Source organism: Pyxicephalus adspersus, chromosome 9 (assembly GCF_032062135.1).
Source record: "Pyxicephalus adspersus chromosome 9, UCB_Pads_2.0, whole genome shotgun sequence".
In the NCBI taxonomy this organism is placed as follows: domain Eukaryota; kingdom Metazoa; phylum Chordata; class Amphibia; order Anura; family Pyxicephalidae; genus Pyxicephalus; species Pyxicephalus adspersus.
In genome coordinates this window covers 25801886-25828735 of record NC_092866.1, presented here as the reverse complement: position 1 = coordinate 25828735, position 26850 = coordinate 25801886, and the positions used below count along the sequence as shown (strand labels likewise).

The 26850-nt window shown below is 36.9% G+C and overlaps 1 protein-coding gene across 1 annotated transcript in view; it reads left to right on the top strand.

Moving 5' to 3' along the window:
- The window catches only part of LPCAT2 (lysophosphatidylcholine acyltransferase 2), a 50031-nt gene that overhangs the window by 2526 nt on the left and 20655 nt on the right, over positions 1-26850 (top strand). The window contains exons 2-7 of the mRNA XM_072422753.1: positions 5625-5745; positions 9122-9261; positions 15223-15440; positions 19072-19191; positions 21933-22075; positions 24855-24889. Of these exons, the coding sequence (XP_072278854.1) occupies positions 5632-5745; positions 9122-9261; positions 15223-15440; positions 19072-19191; positions 21933-22075; positions 24855-24889 (770 nt within the window). The 5' untranslated portion in view covers positions 5625-5631. The remainder of the gene's footprint in view (positions 1-5624; positions 5746-9121; positions 9262-15222; positions 15441-19071; positions 19192-21932; positions 22076-24854; positions 24890-26850) is intronic.

Below are 26850 nucleotides of genomic sequence, written 5' to 3'. Positions count from 1 at the left end.
GGCCTATACACCCATCACACCCGGGGGCCTATACACCCATCACACCCAGAGGCCTATACACCCATCACACCCGGGGGCTTATACACCCATCACACCCGGGGGCCTATACACCCATCACACCCAGGGGCCTATACACCCATCACACGCGGGGGCCTATAGTGGTCTATTTATGTGTGTCACACCGTAACATACAAAAAATTGCTCCAGCATAATTTTTGCTAGACAGTGTGGTAGTGTGTTACAATGTGCTACAAGGTGCATCGGGTAGGTGTTTTATTGTGTCACTAAATGAATATTACTTCAGAACACCAGAGCACATAACGTTTGTTACAACTGCTCACTGGTGTGAAGGGGTCCTAAAAGTCTACATAATGGCTATATGATATGTATCCCTAAAAATCATCAGATGTTATGTTCACATCTTAAACCTACACAAACCTACATTCCCTATCTCGTATGTGACCCGGGGACTACCTGTACTTTCAGTATAGGATATCTACATATAGCTAACTGCAACTCCCTAAATATGTTATCAGCATCAAATTTTATCAAAATTTCAAATCTAATTTTACTGTGTACTTCTTCATTTTGGTAATCTTGTTTTTAATGCAGCCGTTGTTGCAACATTTGGAATAAACAATCTGTAGTATCTCACTATGTCCCAAAGTATCTGTGCTGATTCCTATGAGTTGCCTGTAGTTTAGGGATGTAGGTTAAGTTACTCTTCTCTCTAAAATGTATTCAAAGTAACATAATTCCTTCAGATCTATAATGCATTTTCTTGGGGTAATTTATTTATAGGTCTGCTTTCAATGAAACAAGGCCTTAGGAAGAAAATTTTCACAATCGCTTTGTTGAGATAAACATCAGCAAAATACTAAAGTTCATCATTCCTCTTTCTCTGAATAGAGAAAATGCTGTTTGTGCTTCTGATTCCTCTGTCAAAGCTAAACTATGGTGAGGCTAAATGTCGGACCGAGCCAAAACACTTGCCACAAGGCACATGTCAAACACCAATTTGTCCAATTTTTTAAGTAATTTCAGAAACTCTGCGAACCTTGGGAACCAATACTTTAGATACAACATACTGTCTAATTGCATACAACAAAAAAAAAAAGATTTTAAAACTGCTCAGGGGGTAGAATGTGAAATCTTGTGCTACAAAGCTATATTTATGATGAACCTAGAACGTTATTCTGATGGGGATATTACGTGTTGACATATAAAATTTAGCAACTTTTCTTTGTACATAGTGCTGTTGTAAAACATTATTATTTTTGGATTACAATAAAGGTGCCATTCCGTTATTAAGGATAAAAAAATATTTGATAATTAAAGAAATGTAAAAACAGTTTTTTTTGCCAAACCATGTTTGCAAGCTATTTTCCTATTTGGCTGTGTTTTATCATAAACCATAAACAGGATAAATACATATGTTGTTTTAGGTGATACCATTCAAAAAGCCGTTTCCTTTTTACTGTATTAGTTGCTTACTGTTGAGTAGCTATTGGAAATTATGAGGTTAGCCAATCTTGCGTCTCTAGCCTAAACTAATCCTTTAATTGACATGCAACTACAGAAGAATCTGACCTGCAATGATGGTACAGATGTGCAGAAGTTATCGCTAGGTAGGCAAACATAGGTCAGAAGATGTGTAAGGAAAGAAATGTGGGTGGAACTTCCAGGGACAATTCTGGGTCAGCAACAGAAAGTCAGTGAAGTACAGTATCAAAGGCAAAGACAAGGCCTATTAGATAGATAAGATTGGCAACTTAAGGGCTGCAAATTACAATACAGCAGCCAGGAGCACGTCAGGGTCTGTAACACAAGTGCAATGACTGAATGATGTGGCTTGTCATAGATTATTATTATCCAGTATTTATATAGAGACATATTACACAGTGCTTTACAAAGTCCATAGTCATATCACTAGCTGTCCCTCAAAGGGGCTCACAATATAATGTCCCTACCGTAGTCATATGTCATTAACACAGTCTAAGGCCAAATTAGGGGGAAGCCAATTAACCTAACTGCATGTTTTTGAAATGTGAGAGGAAACCGGAGTACACGAAAGAAACCCATGGAAACACGGGAAGAACCTGCAAACTCCATGCAGATAGTGTTCGGGTAGAGATTTGAACCTAGGACCTATTGGTTGCAAAGGCCAGTATGCTAACCACTGACCCACCATGCTGCCCAAGATGTTGTCAAGATGCCCAATCTTTTCATTTAGACCTATACATTGGACTACCTGTTTCAAGTCTTCTAACACGTTTGTCTTTAACAAGTGTCTCCTCTAGTGTCTGATTTCCATGTATTTACACCAGGAAGCAATCTTTCCTAATACATAGATTTGTGGCAACCCTTTTGGGTTTTGAGCCCAGAGCTGTGGGTTATATTACATAGGAGAAGAATAAATCCTACATTTGCAGCAAGAAATCACAGAGCTAAGGTGTAAAGTTTATCTCCTTTATGCTTTGATGTTAAATGTTTCTGATTACCTCCTGTCTCATGTTAAACACTTCTTGATGTTTAGAAATTTTCTTTTTTTATTGTAATAATGCATGGTTATCATTTAGAATGCTTTTCTTTGTATTCTACGATTGTATTGGATTGTTCTAATTAGGAACATTTAGGAACATTTTTATCAGTGTCCTGTACTATTTAAATTATATATGTCTTTGTGAAATTGTATTTTTTTTTCTGTGTCCTTGGAAAAATAATACTTCTTTTTTTAAATGTATCTGATTAAGCATAATAGAAGAGCAGTACAAGCTCCTATTTTGAAAGAACAGTAACCCACAAATCATTTTGGAATATGTACCTGGGATTCAGGTGGCAAACAACAACAACAGGAACAGCTCTAATGGGTTTAAGTGATATATTGGAGGTTATGCAAGGAATTATAAACATTGACATTAAAGCCAAAAAGGAAAAAAAGTGTTATTTTTTTAAAGTTGGAAATTCCACTTTTGAAGTCTCTTTACAGTTTGGTTCAGTGTCAACATGTGATGGCCATGGGCATCTAGCAGAGAGACTTCTCCACTGGGCTGAGTGATACTGTCATGTACCTCATTGATGCCCAAAGTAATAAGTTTAGGCTTTCTATCTTTATTAATCTGAGGGACCCAGATGACAGGGGCAAGGAAGAGGTATATGTGCTGGCAACTGCAGTAGATTCTGGAACCCCAGGGCTCTTAAAGACTTGCCGGAGACATAAGCTGGAGATCCCCAGCAGATGTGCAAGAGCAGGAATCAACAGGTGGATGTAACTTTCAAGGATCAACGAGGGTTAGCAAAAGGTAGATGGTGACGTAAAGAAACAGCAGGTGGAGAAAAGGTCTAGTGGATAACTGTTGTCCGTAACTTGTAGACAGTTAGGAGCGTTACAACAGACGAAGCAGGTTGGAAGAGCAAGCTGAAGTTGGTAATGGGAGATCGGAGGTTGAGGTGACAAGCAGAAAAATATTTCAGATAGCAAATGAGCAACACATCCTCCGGTCATAGGTCAAGTCAGGTAGAGAAACAGTTGAAGGCCACTCAGCAGTACAACTGAGGAGCGTGGGCCTTAAATAACCTGTTTGATGCCAGGAGGAAGATGGAATATGAATATAAATGAACACATCCTAGCTCTTCTTTTCTTACACTTGCAATATCTACACTTATTTGTCATTACAAACAATTACAAAAATGTGATAATGATAATATGAAAATGGTACATCACTTTATTGTTTCATTTTTTTTAATACACTCATTAGAGCTAGTAAAATGTAATTATTAAGTCATTCAGTGTTGACAAAATTAAAAACCAAACACTGGCCCTACTATCTTCTGTCACAGCTGATTTGATCTTAATGTTACAGCAACAATTAACACAGACTTTTTTCCTGAAAAGCAATATAACATTTCCACTTGCTTACATAGCTGGGTCACAGATAGGCTTTAAAAAACACATATACAGGAAGTTGCAAATGCCTGTACTAGTGTTTGCAAATGCCTGCAGAAAAGAGACATTTTTGCCTGAAAACAATTCTAGATGCCTAGCTGTGAATAGAAGGCAGCCAGGAGGGGTAAACCATTTTTTTTTATTTTACGGAAGTTCTGAACACACAGAAGTTCTAAGACAGAAAGCAGTGCAAGTCACATGATTTAAGTGAGTAAAATCGGGGGTAAAAGGCAAATGTCTGCACGGAGAGACATGTTAGAGATATGTTAAAAACACACATTATAAAAATCATGTTCATCTCAAAAATGAATGCAATCTCTTTCCTCTATCTAAAAAAACTTCCTCTATTTTCTGGATTAATTAGGGTCAAAGATTATTTGTGGACAAACTGATACATTTCTTCATTAAAATCAGGAGGAGATTGTAGTGGTTGTTTTCTCGCAGTATGTGATCCGGCCTTCCGGTCTGGCCATGCACAGGACAGGGACACCCAGGCACAGATCCAGCATGTTCTTCCCATGCTTTAAGGCCCCTTCAGACTGTTGAAAAACACTTCTATGTGGTCCTAATTCAACTAGTATGTGATTTTAAGTGTCAACTGTGGCATTTGACAGACCAAATGTGGTTCTTCCTCAAGAGAAGGAAAATCAAATGTATGGTCAAAAGTGATTTAGTGCTTTAAGGATTTGCAGACGTGGGCAAACACGTGCACAAACTGGTTCAGAACCACCCCACTCAATTGAATAGGAGCAGTTGGGGGTGTGGTTGAGCTAGCGGTGGAACACTGAGGTTTTGTTGAAGAGGGCTTTGTCCATAGCTTGAAAAAAACAAAACAGCAACTTGTCTGGGCCATTAACTAAACTAAAAAAATAACAGTTTTTATGTAACAAGGTGCCCTGTAAAGTACTCCCAAAAATAAACAGGATATGTTTCTTTTATTATTTTGTCCATAGGCAGCATTTCACCCAGAAAATAACTGTTGGTGAATGGCTAAAAGATAAAATGTGGGCCTAAGACTAAAATCTTTCATACCGCTACAAACCCTACAAAGTCATCACGCTCCAGGACCCAAATCAGAACTTTTTAAGGTCAAAAACAAAAGTCTGTTTTCTCCATAATAGATACAAATCCCTAAATTTCTTTCAGCTAGTGCTATATAGCAGGTTTAGATCTGTGTCAGGAGCAAGTGATTTTGTGCAGTACTCGGCGGCTCACACTGCAAGTACTGGTTCCCAGAGTACCTAGAGCCAGTGTTTGCAATTTTGACAATGTGGGACAGTAAGCAGTACTAAACTGCTCACTGCCACTCCCCATTCATTATCTCTTTAGCTGTCATGAGTCAACCTCACTGCAACCTCATTGCCAGTCTGAACGTAGCATTACTATAGAAATAGAGGAAAGTGAAGGAAACTCAGTAAAGCAATGTAGCATGTAACTATAGTAATAGAGAATAACTATGTAGGTTTTGCTAAAGTGGGTTTAAATGAACTAAAAATGCTCTGCTGTCGATGTGCGTCTGTAGCCACATCCAGAGGTTCCTAAAATTTTAAAGGGCTTATTTTATATGTATGATGTATAACTGTTAAGTGGTTAAAATTTTGCTTTATTTTAAAAAGTAATTTTGTTCTTTTATATGTTTGGAATTTAAATGGCTTCTTTTCTTTAAATTTACCTTTAGGGCTGGAATGCTATTACATAATCGGGCACCTTTACTGCCTCGGCAGAAATCTTTTATCCCACCACAGATTCCAAACCCTTTTATTCATGAAATAAATCTCAAATTCACTGATAGGATACGGGTAAGAACAATACTATGTAAATAAATGTATTTGTCATTTTTAAATTGAAAAATATTTATGTTCATTATATTAGGCACTGAGGACATCTGTTTGTTTTTCCTTTTTCCTTCTTTTTCTTCTAATATATATTTTCTTTTTTTTGAAGGGCATAAAGCCTGTTAGAGTAACATGGTATAACATTCTATCCTCTCTATTAGTGTTTGGAAAAGTAATTGTTTGTTGCCACCCCATAATAAATTTGAATATTTGAATATGTACAAAAGAGACAGGTATTAGGTTGGCAATAAAGTTAATTATGTATTTATATTTTCAAACATCATACATAAATACAAGAAATGTACATATACTTTATATATATCTTGAACTTTGTTGTAGCATCACAGAGTTCAGATATTCAAACTATACAAATCACTTCTAACATATTAGAAATTAACTGTTTCAAGTTAATAATATGACTTACTTTTTGGATTGAAAAGGTTTAAAGTTTCAATCCAAAAGTAAGTCAGATTACTCTGAAATATAAATATATAATTAACCATATTGCTAACCTAATCCCCATCTCTTTCCTGCATTTTTCAAAAGTACTTTACATTATTAGAGCTCATTTAACTAGTTTAGGTTAGTTCAGAGAAACCAATTAGCAGGTTGGACTACTTAAGAATAAGAATACAGTAAATGCAATATTTTCAAAAACACTGTGAAGTTAGGGGGATCAGCTCACCGCAAGACACTGTAGTACGTCAGAAAAAAGTCCATTTATTTTGTTTCAGGCACAAAGCAAAACAAAACACAAAATGGATTAGTTCAGCGTAACAAAAAAATCTGCTTTGGCGACAAAAATTCCAAATTATTGGTTTAAAAAGTCATGGTGGCTACGCCAGGCGAACTCCCGGTGCTCACAAACTTTCAGGGTTTTTCGATGCCTGTAGTTTTTCATCGGGGACCAGGGAGCTACCTCATGCTGTGGCTTCCATGCTCACTTCCAGATTCAAACTGACCCACCCACTTTTCTATCAACCCTAGAACTTTTTTGCCAGGTAGTCCAAAATCCTGGTCTGTACTGCAATGGGATAGGAAGGCCCACCCAATACCTTCCTTCCCATCCAAGAATACAGGCCCTTGAACAACTAAAAAATATGGCCACTGCAGGTTGCCAAACCAAATTCATGGATTTTTGCAGTACAAAACCTCTTTTAGAGAGATTATGACCTTAAGAAGGTAGGAATATAACTACTATCCAGGACCCAGCCCTGGAGTCCTGTACAACACATACAGCAACATATGCAATCATGATAATTGAAAAAACCGCCTGAGATAGCATGGGGATAGGTCTGAAATAGGAAGTTGCATTTGCCAAGCTGTAGGTTTCTTTTATTAAGGAAGTTTTTACTCTGCTGCCCCTTATCTACCTCTATCACTACTAAAGTTGTATAATTAAAAGTGCTTCATGAAAGATTGATTCTTTAAGTGGTGTCTTGTAAGAAGTTCTTCAAATATATCCGTCCACCCCTGACTTGTCTCCCTCAGTCCTGGATAAGGTCTTACGCTGCTTGTCAGCTATCTCATCATGGATGTCTGACCGATTCCTGAAACTCAACCTGTATAAAACCAAACTCATCATCACCCCCCCCTCAAATTCCAAATCTCTGCTGACATATATCTAGCTATTAACAACACTGTTATTTGGCCCTTACCTCAGACACGTTGTCTTGGTGTCACCTTTGACTCTGCCCTCTCATTTATCCCCCAAATTCAGAACATTTCCAGGTCCTGTCACTTTCATCTATGCAACATCTCCAAAATCCGCCCCTACCTGTCCCCTGAGACCACCAAACTCCTTGTACATGCTCTTATCTCCTCTTGTCTGGACTACTGTAACCTCCTCCTCTCTGGTATTCCACTAACCCAACTTCCTCCTTTACAATCTGTTATGAATGCTGCAGCCAGACTCGTCCATCTTTCCCTCCGCTCCTCTTCCGCTGCATCTCTTTGTAGTACTCTCACTGGCTTCCATTTCACCTTAGAATCAAATTCAAGCTCCTGTGCTTTGCCTTCAAATCCCTCCACAGTTATTGTCCCACTTACATTTCTGACCTGGTTAAAAAATACTCCCCCTGACGCTCTCTCCGCTCCTCCAATGACCTAACTAATGACTTCCTCACTCAAAACCTCATCACACGCATGGATACAAGACTTCTCTAGGTCTGCCCCCACTCTCTGGAATGGTCTTCCTCGTCTCATTCGGCTTGCTCCTACTTTCTGCTCATTTAAAAGAGCACTCTTTTGAAACCATCACTACTTCCTCACCACTACATATCCCCCTCCTATTGTGTGTAAATTCCCCCACCTACTTGATTGTAAGCTGTTCGGGGCAGGGTCCTCTCTTCCTGTGTCACAGTCTGTATTAGTCTGTCATTTGCAACCCCTATTTATTGTTCAGCGCTGCATAATAAGTTGGTGCTATATAAATCCTGTTTATTAATAATCATTATAATAATAATAATAAGTTGCACCAATTCAGCACATTTTTAAACAACAAATTTACAATCTTGTAAATTTCTATTTATGGTCTTCTTCCTTTAGTCTCCTAATATTTCTCTTGTAACCAATCTCTTTCTATCTAGCCAGTGCATAGTAACTACCTGGAGAACAAAGCAACATGTCATGCTCCCCCAGGGCAGGAGCTTCCAAAATCCCCACATTGTGGTACACCAGCCTAGATCAGAAAACCTTTTCTCCTAATACTCTTTTTTTATACCTACCTGTAGGACCTAGAATTGTTCCTCAGCACACAGAGCAACCTACTGTTATAAGGGAGAATACCAGCTTCTAAATGTCTAACTCTATCTGTCTAAGCTTTATTAGCAGTTATGTGCAAATCATTTATCAGCTTTGAGTTGCTGGACCTTTGCTAGCTTTGATTTTCATCATAAACATCTTACATTTTTATTAAATGCATATGTGAACGTGTGTTGTTATTTGTTAAAGCTCGCTGCTGCAATTCACATTATAGCTTTCAAGACTTAATTATAAGAGGAATTGTTTTCTCCAAAATCAGTGTAGCACTAGCAGTAATATACTCATGGGAGGAGCAGTTTCCCAGTAAATTCTAAAAGAAATTAACTTTTACAGCTAATTTATTATCCCTAAGAATGCTTTAGATATGAAATTAAACTAAGGACTTTGCTATACAACCTTGAAAAAATGCAATAGCCTTTTTTTTAATGAATTAGGTAGCACACACCATATGACCTCTTATACTGATGTTACTTTTCTAGTTGTATGCATAGGTATCTTTATAAGTACTTACTCTGTTGCATACTTCCAATATCCTAAGGTTTTCAATTTACTTTCAGTGCATTACTCTTTATTTCAGATGCTGCTATGTGGTCTTTTCATACTGCCATTAAGGATAATTGTTTTTGTGACTGTTCTAATAATGGCATGGTTGATTGCATTCTGTACTACAAGCTGTAATCTGAATGTGGGCATGGAACCTCTAACAGGATGGAGAAGGTATGTCAAAGAGTTGATTATAAACGAGAAAGTTTAGGTATTTTAGCACCCTTAACCATGTGCCAGCCTTACAGAGAAACAATGTTACACAAAAAGCCCCATAAACAAGCCCTATGTTTGTTATACATTATTAATTAAAATCACCTTATTTGTACTCTGAAGCATGAAATTGTTAACATACAGGTAGTCCCTGAGTTAAGGATATCCGACAAATGGGCAACCCCTAGGTACGAATGGGGCTTCCCTGCTTGTTCCTGTCCAGAGCAGAGGCTTGATGGGGAGGGGGTGGGGGAAGGGCGGTTTACATGACTTGCAGAAGAAGTCTTTTGCTATTCTGCAACCTCTTGAAACTCTTTAATGACCAAGACAAACTCTGCCCTTGTTTCTTTTTGCATATCAAAGCACAGCTTGCTTTAGACGTTAATGAATGTCTAGGCTCTATAAAGTTTTTTTTCTTGCTTTGTTTTGCTTTTGTTTTTTTGCTATTGTTTGTGATTAACTCACAGTGAGAATTTTATAAAGTAACTGACACCATGCTGCCTAATAATATGTTGAGACAAACATCTGTCCTAATTGCATTTATTAAAATAATTGTACATGTGTCAAGTTACATACAAATTTACTTAAGAACGAACTTACAGTCCCGATCTCGTATGTAAGCCAGGGACTTCCTGTATACCAATCCTTTATAAAGAGGAAAAGCCCCCATATGACAAGGTTTGGTTTAAAAAAATCACATTAACTCAAATATATGGAACCTTACCACAATTCTTCATCATTAGGATAAGAAATTTGGATGTGCATGGTTGTATTGGACTGACTTCCAGTTATTCCAGGTATTTTATGAACAGGAACTGAATGTATTCCTGGACAACCTAAGTACCTATACTCAGTCCTCCTGACATTACATTTTTAACATTACTGACATTCCGGACATTACATAAACATTTTATGTTTATTACTTAACATTATGTGCACTTTTTTTGTTAACGATTATTGAACAATCAGTTGTTAGTCGTTCGTTTCCAATGCTAATTATTGCAAGTGTGTACGCAGCTTTAGACTTTGTTTCAGCAACATTATAAATAATCTTTTCTAGGGGTGGGTTAGTCTCCTGCATTGGCTGCTTAGTTTTAGATTCTGTTTTAAATTTTTTTACACAGGAGTATATATTTATATATTTAAATCACTAACTACCTCTGCAAGGTCTTTTATTCAAATACAATTAAAGCCATTAGGTTTTTGAACACTGATTCAGCTCCTTGCCAATGTCTCAAGTTACTCCAGGTACTCCTTTGTTTTTATATCCTGTTCTTTTGCATGATGTCTACAAAATGTCTGTCAGTAAGATTACTATTTACTGTATTTACCTATAATACTTTTTTATTTTTTATAATGCCATAATTTATAATGCCAAAAATACTTTTATAATGCCAACATTTTATCATTTTATATATAACTACTTTTAATAGTATTTTATTACATTGAGACCACCATTGAGAGTATTTTTTTAGACTGATCAGACCTGCGTTGGAAAAATTTACTGCATCCAATTGCCAACCCTGCAGACCCCAGTGTTTTGGAAAGGATTTCAGGCTAAAACGCTAGCTTTACAGGCACTTTACAGGTGTTGCAAAGGTTTAAACAGACTTTTTTGGGAGTTTTGAAAGGCTCCTTTTTTAGCTTTATTTAAACAGGAAGTTGAGCTGGTGACAGTACAGGTAGTCCCCACGTTACATACGATACGAGATAGGGACTGAAGATTTGTTCTTAAGTTGAATTTGTATGTAAGTTGGAACAGGTACATTATTTTAATAAGTGCAATTAGGACAGATGTTTGTATCAAAATATTAATCTCAAACAAACCAAAAAAAGAAAAAAAAACTTTATAGAGCCTAGACATTCATTAACTTCTGAAGCAAGCTGTGCTTTGATATGCAAAAAAAAAACAGCTGCAGAGTTTGTCATGGTCTTTAAAGAGTTACAAATGTTTGCAGAAGTCTCAGTCGCAGTCTCAGCTGTTTTTAGCAAAAGTATTCATTTGTAAGTCAAGCAAACTGCCCACTCCTCCTCCAAGGCTCCATCAAGAACACGAGGGAGCAGGGAAGCCCCGTTCGTATCTAGGAGGCGACCGTATGTCGGATGTCCTCAACCCGGGGACTATCTGTAAAGGGAATGATATTACTGCTCTTTACTTCTTGTACTCATCACCAGGGTGTTGGTGGTCAGTTATCTGGTGATCCACTCATTAAAGGGGGCTTCCAGATATCAAACAAGCCTCGCAGACCCCCATCACACCACACCCTGACCTGGAAATGCACCTGGCTGCCTAACCACATGTACTGTAGGTTACCAATGCACCTAGCTGCTTTTTGGTCCTCATCTAGCCTACAAATGCATCTTGTTGCCCGTTGCTCCTCATCTAGGGTATCAGTTCTTCCCAACTATTTACTTTAAGATCGTTACAAAGGACAAGAGTTCACTCTGCGCCTGGAGGAAAAGAAGTTTAAGCTCCGGATAAGGAAGGGATTCCTTACTGTAATATCTGAAAAAGTGGAATCGGCTCCCTCAGGAAGTAGTTTCAGCAACTACTATAGATTGCTTTAAGACAAAGCTTGATGTTTTTCTAGAAGCACAGAATATAACTGTATAGATAACAGAATATAACTGTGTAAAAATAACAGAGACCATTGATCCAGGGAACATCTGATTGCTTCATGGAATCAGGAAGGAATTTTTTTCCCGTTGGAGCAAAATGTACCAGGGTTTTTATTTTTCCTTCCTCTGGACCAACTATGCCTATGGGGTTTTATATCTGGGATATGTTTATTTCCCTAGTGGTTGAACTTATTGGACTTATGTCTTTTTTAAACTTGATTTACTTTGTAACTATGAATTCACCTGGTTGCCCTGTGTTTCTCACCTGGGCGACCAATGCATTTGGCTGCCTTTCTAACCATATCTGGGCTACTAATGCACCTCACTGCTCTTTGTTCCTCATGTAGGCTACCACTGCATCTGGCTGCCTTTCTAACCAGATCTGGGCTACCAATGCGTCTGACAGCCCTTTGTTTCTCATCTGGACTACCAATGCACCTTGCTGTCTTTCTAACCACATCTCGGCTAGCAATTCACCTTGCATATGAGGTGTCAGATTTATCTCACTCCTCAGAATAGAAAGGATTAGATTACGGATTAGGTGTCCAGGGATGCAGCCATTGTTGTCATCTAGGACTACTTCCTGTCCTGAGCACTGGGGGGGGGGGGTTCAGATTGGTTGCAGATGTCACAAACCTCTGGAAACCTCTCTAAAAAGTCCAGACGTTTTTAAGCAGTTGTAAACTCTTTGCATTGACGTCTGTAGAGGCTGGCGGAGACGGCAACCACTCAGAAGCTACAAGGAGCGTCAGGATCACTGCAAGATAATACTGCTCCTTCCTGCAGCCTGCACAACGAATGCACTAATTTGTTCCAATATTTTCTATTTTTTTTACAGGGGTTTACAAAAGGCCTAATTTTACATCATGTCTAAACAAGCCCTCAGTTATATTTGCAACTTGATACTTTGCATTCTTTTAATATCTTGATAGCAGTTCCTTGGTTTCTGTACCACAGCTTCATCTAGTGATAATTTGCCATACCTACTGTTACTAATATGATATTTAATAAGTCTCATGTCATTGGAGAAAAAGTGCCAGAGACAATAAATGCAAAATGCATAAAACCCCAGATCATTATATATTTTGGAAAACAGAGACCCTTTAGAATAAAATGGTAGCAGGTGATTGTTATGTCACATATTTAAACTATTGTTTGTCACATCAACATTTCAATAAAAAATACTCCAAGATATATTTTAATCCAGATTAATATAATCCATTTTTGTGAAATATTAAAGTTAAGGTTATGCATGTCAAGCCTCAAAATTGCCTGTGCCAACAGCAGGAAGCGCAACTATGGCAACCAAAATTGTCCATAGGCGACATAATAAAAGCTAGATATAAAATAGTATGTGATATTTAGTTATATACATTCCAACACATTCCATATTCAGAAAAGCATGACAGTGATCATGCAAACTTAATGCAATTTGTACTTAGTCCTAAGGCCTAAAGTGTACCTAAACTTAAAATTTTCACTTTTTTAAGTGCAACAACCTTTTTTTCTAAAACAAAAAAAATAGGGTGCCTCACCTCTCCCTTGATTCTTGATAGCTTAGGCAATCAAAAACGAATGGGAGTGCAAAGCCTCCCGGGATACGTACGTGCGCATCGCGGGAGACTCTTGTCTGCTCCTTCTGCGCATGCCCAAGCCCTTTCATCAATAGGGAAAAAATTGCCAATCTCACGCATGCGCAGTAAGATTGGCAAGTTTTTTTTCAATCTCCGTCACCCATTTTCACTCTTGAACAGTGTAAGATCGGGTGACGTAGGAAGAAGAACAAGTAATAAAAGTGGAGAAGAATGCTGTGGGACGACGGACAGACTGCGGGATTGAAGGTAAGTGTTATTTTATTGTTTTGGGTGGGTTTTAGGTTTACTTCTCCTTTAAGTCCTAATTTTTTTTAGCACATGGGAACGTATGCTACCAGGGCCAAGTTATTTTTATTTCTACATTTGTTTCTACATTTGTTTCTACATCAAGGCCTTATTGCATAGTACTATATCTTGTGGTACTAAGGTATAATACCATATCTTGTGGTAGAGTATGTGTTGCTGTATGAGCCACACTGGCCACATTTCTCCACCATTGTTTTTACATTAGATTGTGATCTCTGAGAGACAGTGACTGACTAAAGCACTGCGGAAGATGTTACCTTTGTGAATGCGTAAATAAATTGATAAATACTGCTTTCCACTGACCATTTTTCATTTTTATTTTATGAACATATATGAAAAATATATATTTAGGATCTCAGATTTTGCTTTATGTTCTTTTTTCATAGTTTACCTTTTAGAAGGTATGTATTTTTTTTGAAAATTATTGTATAACCCACTGTTAAGTGGATACTACTAATACTACTAAAATCAGAAGGATTTAGAGGGACCACAGAAAGTCATACGTTAAAAGCAAATTACTTTGGTTTATTGGGTATTTATATTTCCAATGAACATAAAAAATACCCCTTTAATAAAAAAAAAAAAATACTATAATTTTATAAATGTAACACTAGGGTGGGCTGGGAAAGGGGGCAGGTGGTTAGAAAGAAGAGAAGGTAAGGTTGGGTGGGATGGGGAAGGTTATGGGGGATGGCCAAAGAACATAATAATTCTTGGCATGTTAAAGAACACACAATTTCAGGTCAAACTGTGGAAGCAGAAAATGCCATTTGCTTAAAGTTGGGTTAAGTGTGACAAGTATAATTTTATTATTATTTTATTATTTTTATTATTATTATTTTATTATTATAAATATTATTATTTATTACTATTTTATAAGTTTTTTTTGTTTATTTTGAATTGTTGTATAAACAATGTTTTTAGGTATCAAAGCTGTGGCTAAAAAGTCTTCTAACTAATACCTGTGACATGATTATTATTTTTAATAAAATCTTTATTTACTGTATTATGTCTGTTTGGCTATGTACACACGTGCAATAATTGTCCTTGGAAAGGATCTTTCATGATCCTTTGCAACGACAAATGACTGCATGATGCATGAACGAGTGCTGTACATACAGCACCGGTCTGCTCTATGGAAAGGGGAGGGGGAGAACCCTGTGCTCTCTCCCCTTCACTTTCTTTATGTTCGTTCCTCGTCCGTGGACCTGCCAGGACTGCCGTTCGGACAACGGACATAGATCGCTGTACACACGCCAGCCCTGAGGCGTTTATCGGATGAGAATCATCTTACGTGTGTACAAAGCCTTACATGGTCTCTCTTCTGCAACTTTAATGACTCATTGTTATTGTTTGTTAACCACACATTCTAATGTTTATATTTTTCGGATGTTTCTGGCAGAAATGTATCAAAGTCTATTTTAAGTTGCCTTGGACGTCTCCTTTTTTTCTCGATGGGATTCCATGTTCGCATCACTGGAAAGCCTGCAAGCTTCTCTGAATCTCCAATCTTTGTAGTTTCTCCACACTCTTCATTTTTTGATGGGATTGCAGTGGTTGCATCAGGAATGCCCTCAACTGTATCCAGAGAAGAAAATATTGCAGTGCCCATATTTGGCAGTAAGAACTAATTAATTTTTTACTTATCAAATTTTGGTAAAAATATTTGGTAATGTGGGATTTTACTGCAACCTTTCCATACAGGATCACAACTAAATAAAGACAAACCTGGACACAGGTTGTTCACCTGTTGTTAAATCTGTTTTTCACATGTCTGGTGTGTAGAATACCTTCTGCCCTGCTGCACGCTGTTCCCGAAGAGGACTCACCTGATGAGTTAGATACTTGCACATCCCTGCCATGACAAGGTCCTTCTAGCGATATGGCAGAAACTATATTTGTAGGATCAAAAAATTGACTATGGTCTTTTACACAAGTTGCAAGAATTTTAGCAATTTTTATTGCAAGCCTTGGTCTATTGCCATTTTGAAGAAACTAACTCGCTGGTTATTTGATGGAAAAACTGTGAAGTTAAATGTCAAATTGAGCAGAAAATGACATGCATTATATGGAGCTACTTTATGCAAAGATAGCATACTGAAAGCCTTTTAATGTTGCTTACGTAGAAATATGTATGTAAATAATCTAAAATTAAGCACTTAACCAACTAAAACAGCACAAGAATAAAATTAACACAATACACCTCCACAAAAGTCTAGTTCACCCTGTTATAATATTTTGCTGTGAATGTAAAAGAGTAACAAATTATGACAGTGAAGTTCCTGATTGATGACTCTGTGGGTTCCAGTCAAACATTTGATGTTTTCTATTTCTACAAACTTATGTGGAAATTTGAGGAGTCAAACTTTAGAGCAGATGTTATCAAGGCAGTTGGCAAGGTACTAATGGTTGTTCAGTTGTGTGGCAGGCAGCACATCCTTAGAATGGTGGTTGTTAGGGATAGTTCATGATAAGGTAATATGAAGCTGATGTTCACCTTGCCAACTGGTTTAGTACTATTTAAGCTGTCAGCAAGCGTTAAGAGACAGGGTTTAGATCGAACTTCAGGTTTGTCAACCTTCAAAGAGTTTAGATTATTACCAAGGCACCAAAATACCTACACCATACATCTGTTAAAATTTCTTTATTTAAATAAACAATAAAAACATACAGTGACATACAATAAAAATTTGTATCAACTTATCAACAATGCTTTTCATATACATTCAAAACGAGGTTGGTGATTTCAATTAAAAATTCAAATATTTTCTACATGCAACATTACTTGTTGCATTATTTCTTCTTCTAAAGTTCACTTTGTTCTCTACTACTTTTTTTAGGGAGCATACCTTGATTGACCATAGTGAACCAACTACTTGCCAAAACCTTTGTTAACTGTTTCACAACTAGATTCATCTGTGATAAGTTATTATTTCTGGGAGATATTGTAATTCTTGAGAGTTTAATAGTATTATAGACCATCACCTTTTTTAGTGGTGTATTTAGGATCAGCATTGTCTGGCTTTTGTTTGTTTCATGTTGGATTTACGTTGTCATACAAGTCTAAGGATATGGAAAGCCCAACTAAAGCAGGTTCATTACAGGTTAGAGAAATGTCAACTACAGGTCAGATGCACCTATTAATGCTATCTGAATAATCCTAAACTGGACCTAAATTGAAAAAAATGAAACGTTACCAGGTGGTAGAGTTAATTGACAAGGAGACATGTAAAGTGCCAAAAAAACCTTTGACACCTGCACCTGGTACGCACAGGAATACTATCAGTGGCCATTCAATGGGCAATAGGTTCTCTATGAACCAAGAAGCCCACCGTGGAGTTGGCACCAAAAAAGCAGTTGACATTCAGCTGTGACATGATCCTGACTTATCCCTGCAAACAGGTATGTCTGTGCCATAATGCTGTGCATAAAGCATCTAGAAAATGCAACACAATTGCATTGCAGGTAAACACTTAATGAGAAGGATTTCAACCACTCACATTAATTTCAATTATAACCTGGGCTTTGGGGCAGTTGAGGACTAATTGACAACAGTGTACCACAGCATTACTGCTGTAAACAAATGACAGTCTGAAAAGCAATTTAGATGCTCCCTTTAACCAAGATAAATAAATTGTACCAATTTTGATGAATCTATCAAATTCATCATTTAATACAACAAAAAATAACATTTTTTTAGAAAAGAGTATAAGGGGATATCTTCTTACAGAAATCTAAACTAACTCTAGACCTCCAGGTAAAAAAATAAGGACAGTGTTCAGGAGAAATAAACAACAACAGGATTACAGACTTTAATAATGTTTTTGAACTTTCTGTGTAAAAAATGAAAAGGCCTAATGCTGTAATAACAATAATGCTGTAATAAACAGTACGCGGTAATGGCCACTACACAAAGTGATACAAGTATAAGCTACTAAAGTAGATCTGCTGAGCCTAGGTATTGTAAATGATCAAAAAAAAAAAGAGAAAGTAGCCAGTAGAAAGTTGCCATAAAGAGCTGCTAATTTCTCTTTTTTGTTGTTGTTGTTATAGATCAAAACAAAGCAAAGGCAGAGATTCAAGCAGGGTTTTTGGCACAAACAGTGTATTCAAACATAGTTTGAATAGGCCAAGAATTTGCACTAGACATATAACAACTCATCAGCACATATATTGTTAACCATATATATTTTTGTTGTTATAAACAATATTAAAAGATTTTATTTCATCATAATTTTTTTTATGATTACTGCCTAATTTAATCTGTTTTATCATATATGTTAAACATAAAATATATGGTTTGACATTTCAGTCTTTACAGTATCAACTTCACATCTTTTCAATTGTTTCTTTCATGTATCCATGAAGTTGTGTGCCACAATTACACCCCCTGGCATTTGTACAATAATGTGCACCCTGCATCTTTTTTATATTTTTTTAAAACTGCTAGTTTTACAAAATAGTTGTCTGACATATATCTGCTGATGACAATGTACACATTGGAAGCTTTGGTGCATGGGTTGCTATGATTTAAAGTGTGATGGTGCTTGGGCAATATTGGTGGAGTAACATATGGAGGTGCATGTATAAGTTTACTTTGTGGAGTCTGTTACAGCATACCTCCCGCTGTGTTAATGAAGTGGTAGATGCTTAGCTCCTTAAACAGACAAACAAGGCTAGAAGACAGTGGTAATATGTGACAAGTAAATGTTAACATACAGTTTATAGAAAATGTAAATTGTCATCCTAGTTTCATTTTGCATGTAGTTTATTACAAATGTTCATATAAAAATCCTGGTAGCAGTGACCTTAACATGTTTTTTTTAATTTAACTTATAAATGAGCATATACTAGAAAGATAAACGATAAGAAGGCAAATTTTTCAATGCCAATAGCTGCTCTTTTGGATTTAGAATGGGAAGGAGTACCGCCATTGCAAAGGGTGCAGAAACTGAAATGATTTATCATGACTACTTTACTATAATTTTACGGACTGCCCATGAAAATTTGCAAACTTACTCACACGTAGTGAAAACAGGCTGTCCAGATTTGAATGTTTATGTCCATGGTAGGTTTAATTATGTTGTTTCACCTCTTCTTTCAGTCAATCAATCTCATATTGCAACATCACTACTAACTAACAGGCACTCCATTGCCTAGAAGCTTCTTTCAGAATGAGGAAGTGATGTTGTCATCTGTAAGTCTGTAGTTTCTGAAGTGGTAAATTTAACAGATTTATCTTGTGTTGTAGGAATCCTCCATTCCCTCCAGCCCATACTGGTGTCACGAACAGATCCTGACTCTAGAAAAAACACAATCAATGAAATAAAAAAGCGAACAACATCACAAGGACAGTGGCCACAGGTCTGCAGTTTATTTTTATTTTTTTTTTATGCCTAGTTTAACTAATTAGATTTTTACTTTCCCAATTCCTTAAATTGAATTGTTTTCTGTGTGACAGTCGTGTGTATTTATCTAACCTGTTTTTTTTTTAAATATTGTTTCTTAAGCATATTTTAAAAAGGAAAGAATTACATAAGAAGTAATCCTTTTCAATATCAATTATTTTAAACCACCTCCCTAAGAAATTATTATTAACTTACTAGGGGGAGGGGGGAGTTTTGTAGCTAACTACCCACCCCAATAAAAGTAGGGAAGTAGAGAGTTATGTGGTATGAATTATATTAACATTTTCAAAAAAAATATTCGTTTTAATTTTAATAAATATACCAGTAAAAGGTTTTAAGAATTTTAACACTTGAATGTTCAGTTAAAACCAACAATAAAATTAGATTTGCAACAGGTCTGAGTCATAACATTAACACAACAAAAATCCCAAAAAGACTTGATAGTGATGTTTTAAATTTCCTGACGTGTTTTGCAGGGCTGAACCTGCTTCTTGGTGGGCTTCAGAAGGGTTCAGATTATCTTAGAACTGAAGAAGAGGGTGTAGATTCAAATTCCTCAAAGCTCAATAACTTTTACATGAATGGCATCCATGTTCTTAATACAGGATTGTAAATGATGGTGAGAGCACTTATTGGTGTTATGACATGTTTGCAAATCTAATGTTTTTGTTGGATTTAACTGAACATTCAAGTGTTAAAATTTTTAAAAACTTTTTATTGGTATATTTAATAACGTTACAATGAATATTCAAGGTGCAAGGTAGAAAGAACAAGGTTTGGGGCTTGATAATTAGTGCAAAAAATTCATAATGTATTTATACATCGATTTATACATAATTAATAAATACAATCGTTATATTGGAAACCCCACCCTTGTTCACATTCACAAGGTTGGGATAACTCAACTATACAATAATGTATCTGATCACCATACAGTGGTTAAAAAATCAAAGGTAGGACCTAAATAGGTCACATACGGCCCGACCCGTTTCGCCCAGTTAGGCTTCCTCAGGGGTATAGTAGTATAATGACTGTACGGTCTGCTTATACATTGAAAAAATTAAAATATATAAACATGAACAGTTATCATTAAGAATTAGATTCAAAACACATTGACAACCATAGCTTTTTGGTAAGTATAGAGTAATTTATCTCATGAGTTTTTCAGTATAATACTTATCAGTCAGTATAATACTTATCTTTATGCAACAAGAGAATACATTTTAAGGGATATGTCTCTTGCTTACATTATTGTAGTGTATGGCTAACTAACAGCTAAATAGGAAGTGTACTGGTTCCCAGTTTGTTTATAAAGTGTTAGCATATATATGGAGGGTATATAAACATTTCAAACAATAAAGTATAGGGTCAGTAAACTTTTGTTTACTGTTTACTACAATGTTTGGGTGATAGGAAGTTGTGGTCACATGAAGAGGTATGTAAGGTATATTCAGCAGCAGTGGGTGTTGTTAGAAAATGAAACATATTCAACTGATAGTTGTAATTTTAATAAATATACCAGTAAAAGGTTTTAAGAATTTTAACACTTGAATGTTCAGTTAAAACCAACAATAAAATTAGATTTGCAACAGGTCTGAGTCATAACATTAACACAACAAAAATCCCAAAAAGACTTGATAGTGATGTTTGGTTTTTGAGGGTTCTTTTGTTGTTATTCTGTCTCTCACAGCTACAATAAACCTACCATTACAATTTTAGACTGGTCATTTCTTTGTCAGAGGGCAAACGTACAAAATCAGCAGGGGATCAAATACTTATTTTCCTCACTGTAAATGAGCACAGCACTTTTACAGCAGCTACTCATTAACCAGGATGATTTGGAAAATAGGAGTAGGGGCAACAACATAGCAGAAAACTAAAGATCTTTGTTTGGCAGCTACGACCATCTTCAATGCTCTTTTGCTGAAACCAAAGGACTCTCCAGTCGAAATTGATTGCATCCATAGGGCTATTGATCCCAAGTACACTGACCCACAACGTCCTAGGGATGTGATTTGCCTCCTCTATGCCTATGACCTCAAGAATAGTTTTAGCGAGAGCACACTTCATCCTGTTTTTTAGTGGCTTGCAAGGTTCGAAAGCTACACTAAGTTTGTGACATTACGTCGGACTTTCAAAAGTATTACTTGGGACTGTTAAACATCAAACTGCTCCGCTTTCTTACTCTGTGACGAGTGCGATCTAGGCATATTTATCTAAAGTTAAAATGCCAAAATTCTTGTCAGCAGACATTCTTCACCTAGAAACATCTATCAGCAATGAGGAAATACAGAGAGCCCCAGCATGTACCCAAACACGGAAAGCACCGGGCCCTGATGGATTCACTTTCCCATGTTACAAACACTTTCAGGAAATTCTAGCACCACACGTGGTTCGAGCATACAATGCGATTCCCGAAGGTAGTACCTTACCACTAGAATCCCTCAGAGCACACATCACTATCATCCCGAAGGAGGGGGGAGACCCTTCCAGTGGCACCACTTACTGACCCTTTTCCCTTCTCAACCAAGTCTTTTTACCAAGGTCCTGGCAATGAGACAGTAAAGGGTCATAGGCAAGCTAGTACACTCTGACCAGGTGGGATTCGTTCCAATGCAAGAGGCGTGTGGCAATACCACTAAAGTGTTAAATTGGATCCACTGGGCTAACACTCACTCCATACCTACCCTTTTGCTGTCAATAGACACAGAGAAGGCATTTGACAGAGTGGATTGGAGGTTCTGCGACCCAACCCTTTCTACACATGGGCTTAGGCCAACTCATGATGTCATGGATCCATTTAGTCTATTCCTGCACAACAGCAGCAGTGCGGGTCAATGGTCTCTGGTTGGAATATGTTCCTATATATAACAGTCAGGGGTTCCCCTTATCCCCTTTTATTTTCATATTGACTATGGAGCCGCTGCTAAGGGTGTTAGAGCCCATACAGACATCATGGGTCTACAAATAGGAGATTGGAAGCAAAGGATTGCTGCCTTTGCTGAAGATCCTATGTTCGTAATTACCAACCCAATATTATCTCTCCCAAATTTAAAGAAACTAGAGAGGTATTTTTTCCTTGTCCAACTTCAAAATTATTTATGCAAAATCAGCAATAAATGTATCCCTCTCTATATTGCTGTACACACAATTAAAGAACTCTTACACTTTAAAGTGGACCTCCAAGTGTTTGAAATATCTTGGTGTACATCTAGCTAATAACACTTCCTGTATACTAACTAAACTTCAAACCCCTACTAACACACATTTAGAGAGACTTGCAAACCTAGGAATCCACCACCCTTGTCTTGTTTTAGTAGGATCCAGGTGATTAAGATGAATGTGCCGCCTCGGTTCCTATACTAATTACAAGGAGCAAGGGCTTTGCATGCTCTCTTACACCATTTGAATCCCTATATATGGGTCAAGATGTGAACAGACATGCCCTCTTAGTGGTATACTCCTATTTCAACGACCCGCCCGGAGAGTACTTACCACATTATCTATTCCAATGGGAGAAGGATCTGGGCATATCTCTAGATTAATTAAAAAAAGGAAATGATCATTGTGTTGGCACATCGGTCATCAGTTTGTAACAGATTTCAAGCAATAAATTATAAACTATTATCACATCGATATTGCACTCCCAGCCAGCTCCATCGAATATATCCTACAGTCTCTGATTGCTGCTGGAGATGTGGTGAAGGGGTGGGATCATTGCTTCATTTATTCTGGTCATGCCCTGTCTTGCAACATTTCTGAAAGGTTGTAAGAGAGGTAGTTCAGAAATTTTGGATTACACAGTCCCGGATGACCCTGCTTTTTACCTGTTACAACATAGTCCACTATCACTCAAGTTCCATAAAAAACTTTGGTGGTTAGGAATCTAATGCTAGCAGCTAAGGTTTGCATCCTACTTTATTTGAAATCCTCCACTTGCCCATGAATAGCTCACTGATTCTGCAATGTTAACTAGATTATGCACATGGAGGACCTTACAGTGGACCTTTATGATAAGGCTGAGAGAACTGAGAATATTTGGTTTTGTTGGAATTATTTATATGTAAGATATCTGGATGGTGGAATATGTATCCCTCATATGAAGTCAAATGTAAATTATTATGTTTAGCCTTTTTGCCAATAACTCTTTAGGAACCCTTATTGTATTTTTGTATACTAGTGCCTAGTTTTGTGCTGTAAAATGGTATGTTAGACTCTGCTGTAAGATGACAAACAACATGTGTAATGTGGTATCCATTTGTTATCCTTTTTCTCCCACCCCCTTCTAAAACTTCTAAAATGAATACTGTTGTTATTTGTAATTTTGGCTGTATTGCCACCCCTTTGTTTACAATATGTATAAATGAAGAATGTTAAAACAAATTCTATATTTTTGGGGTGGGGGTTATATGAGATGGCCTATTACAAACAGACTATGGCACCAAACCTGTAGGTTTCAGGGAAAACTAGAGCCTTCGCTATGGGGAAAAATAGATTTGTTTATGGGTTTGGCAGTGTCTCCATCCAGGGTAGGGGCTCTGAAAGCAGAGAAGATTCTTTTCCTGTGTAATTAACCAGTAATCTAAATGAGATGTTTGGGAGCAGAAGGACTATTGCACCCAACATACCATAACAGCATCAAAAGGTATCTGTACACACGGAATAGAAATACCAATACATTTTTATAGTAAATTTTAGGTAACAGCTTAAACATTCAACATACAGAAATAGTATATGAACAAATAAACCCAACAGGAGTTCTGGTAGAGTTGTATACACAAGCTGAGCAAAGATACCTCTGGATATAAATTGCAGCTAAGTTCAGTTGCAGGGGCCAGTGAATATGAGAGTAGATGTAGCGTCAGCTGGAATTCCATGGAGTCAGGATGATGGTGATAGAAGAGTAGATTGAAAAGTAGATTGTCTCTGACGAAATCAGCGGTGTGACACTGGAACTCAAGCATACCTGGTTACTGGTATGATAGATTGTGTGGTGAATGTTGTCTTTGGGTGAAAGCTGGCTATGCTGTTTTGCTTTGTAAAAGCCACAGTTTCATAAAGTCTGAATAATTGATTTCTTTCTATCCAAAGTTGTTTAGGCTTTATTCTGTATATCTTCTCCAATAAAATCCTCTCCTGGAAACACTGAATTGTGTTTTGTATACCTATCACACAGACATCATCCAGTAACCTATGATGTAAACCTTTTATTGTTTCCTTATTACTGTGTATTACCTCCTGTAAGGTTTCATTGGCTTGTTGTCCATCCCCTATGAAAGCAGGTATGCCCGCGACATTCGTCAGAAAATTTATTAGACAAGCATGCCTATGATCCTACAGATACCAGTTTAATGGAATTTACCTTTGTGAACTTATATGATGTTTTACATTGGCAAAAGTTTAAATTGTGGATTGATTTTAATGTTTGTAAATAAATGTTAGATGTTTTAACTGACATAACAATAACTCTCTACTTTTTGTTGCTTTTATTAAGGACTTATTTCATTTCCTTTCTCTTTATCATTTTGTATTATCCTGTGGATATGGTATCCGATTTTACTTTGACCCATTAACAGAATGTTATGTTTATTTTGTTTTCATACTGTATTATTTTTTTTCCTGTTAGGACACAGTCACTTGGACTTGGCAAGGATATACAGCGTAAGTCTCAAATCTAAAAATAAATGATTAATGATTGTCAACTGTAAAAAGTTATTTCTGAGGGATTTTTTGGTATATTATTTCTTTTCTGTGTGCTGATTTTCTTAGTTAAGAAAAAGATGTATATGTTAACACCTTTTGTGTTCATTTCAAAAAGGTTTCACATTTCAATGCAAGCCTAATGCAAAACCCTCTTGAAGCAGATCAAATGCAGATCAAGAGAAAGTCAATTGCAATTTTCAATGATAAATTCTAAATTATCTCATATTATTGCACATTTTTTTGATACTAATTGTTGTTGATAGTTTGATATCAATGTAAGTTGCTGTTTTACAGATAAATACAGGTAGTACCCAAGTTAAGGACATCCAACATACGGTCCACTGCTAGATAGGAACAGGGCTTCCCTGCTTGCTCGTGTGCAGGACAGAGGCTTGATGGGGGAGGGGGCAGTTTGCATGAATTGCAGAAGAAATCTTTTGCTAAACACAGCTGAGGTTGTGGGGGATCTTAAGAGCTAAGCTGATCTGTAACACCTTGTAACTCTTTAATGACCAAGACAAACTCTGCAGCTGTTTTTTTTGCATATCAAAGCACAGCTTGCTCCAGAAGTTAATGAATGTCTAAGCTCTATAAAGTTTTTATTTGTTTATTTTTTTGCTTTGTTTGTGATTAGCTCACAGTGAGTATTTTATACAGTAACTGACACCACGCTGCCTAATAATATGTTTAGACAAACATCTGTCCTAATTGCACATATTAAAATATTGTACTTTTCCCGACTTACATACAAATTCATCTTAAGAACAAACCTACAGTCCCTATCTCGTATGTAACCCAGGGACTTCCTGTAGTTATATACAGTATATTGTACAAATCACATCACATTCACAGTTATATGACTTTTTTTTACCAATTTAAGTGACCAAAAAGGTGAACCACATAGAAAAACACTATCTCAGCTTCACTGGGGCCTCACTTCAGAGCCTGATTTATTAAAGCTCCCCAAGGCTGGAGAAGATACACTTTCATCAGTGAACCTGGGTAAATCGTCAAACCTGGAATGGATTTCTTAAAAACATTTGCTAAATGTTTTCAATCGTGGACCAGATTTTTTGGATCACCTAGGTTCACTGATAAAAGTGAATTCTCTCCGGTCTTGGAGAGCTTTAATGAATCAGGCCAATTGTGAGGGATTAGCATTCAATGGCGGGCTGCCAATAAGGCAACTCTAAATATCAAGGTCAATTTTGGGGCCCTGTCTGTGTTTGTTATTCAGAGAGACAAAAATAATATTTGCAGAGGTTGATATTAGCAAAAGATAATTACAAAAAAGAGATACATGCTCCTGGCCAACAAAAGCAACTTGCCCTCAAAACAAATGCTTTTTACCCTATCAAGATCATGGTTGTGACCTCTCACAAACAGACAAACAAAGTCTGGCTCACACAACCCTGATGCTTCACACCAGGTGTACTAAATAGGCCTTTAGGCCTCCTGAAAACATGCAAGCTGCAAGTGGGAACAGTCCTCGTATGTAACCCGGGGACTCCTGTAATACAATTGAACAAATTGGAGTTATTCGCACAGGTATTTTGTGGTGCCTCTGATGAAGAAACATGTATGACAAAATGAGCAAAAGTGGGTAGGGGAGGTGGTCATTCTAAAGTCTTTGTCACTTTGAATGAGTTTTCTGAGAAAACTAATGGTGTCCACTAATTTAACGTGCTCCATTTATTTTGATTTTTTTTATCGCAATATACCGTATATATACAGTTATACTTACACAGTTTTCTGCAACACTGTATACAGCAGTACAAAGTATGTGGATTGATGTGTGCTGTAATGCAGATGTGATAGCAGCTACTTTATTGTGAACATTTTAAAACACATTCTTAAGCTCTAAGTACAAACAATTTAAATCTACTTCATGAAATCTGGTATTGGACAGTCATAGTATG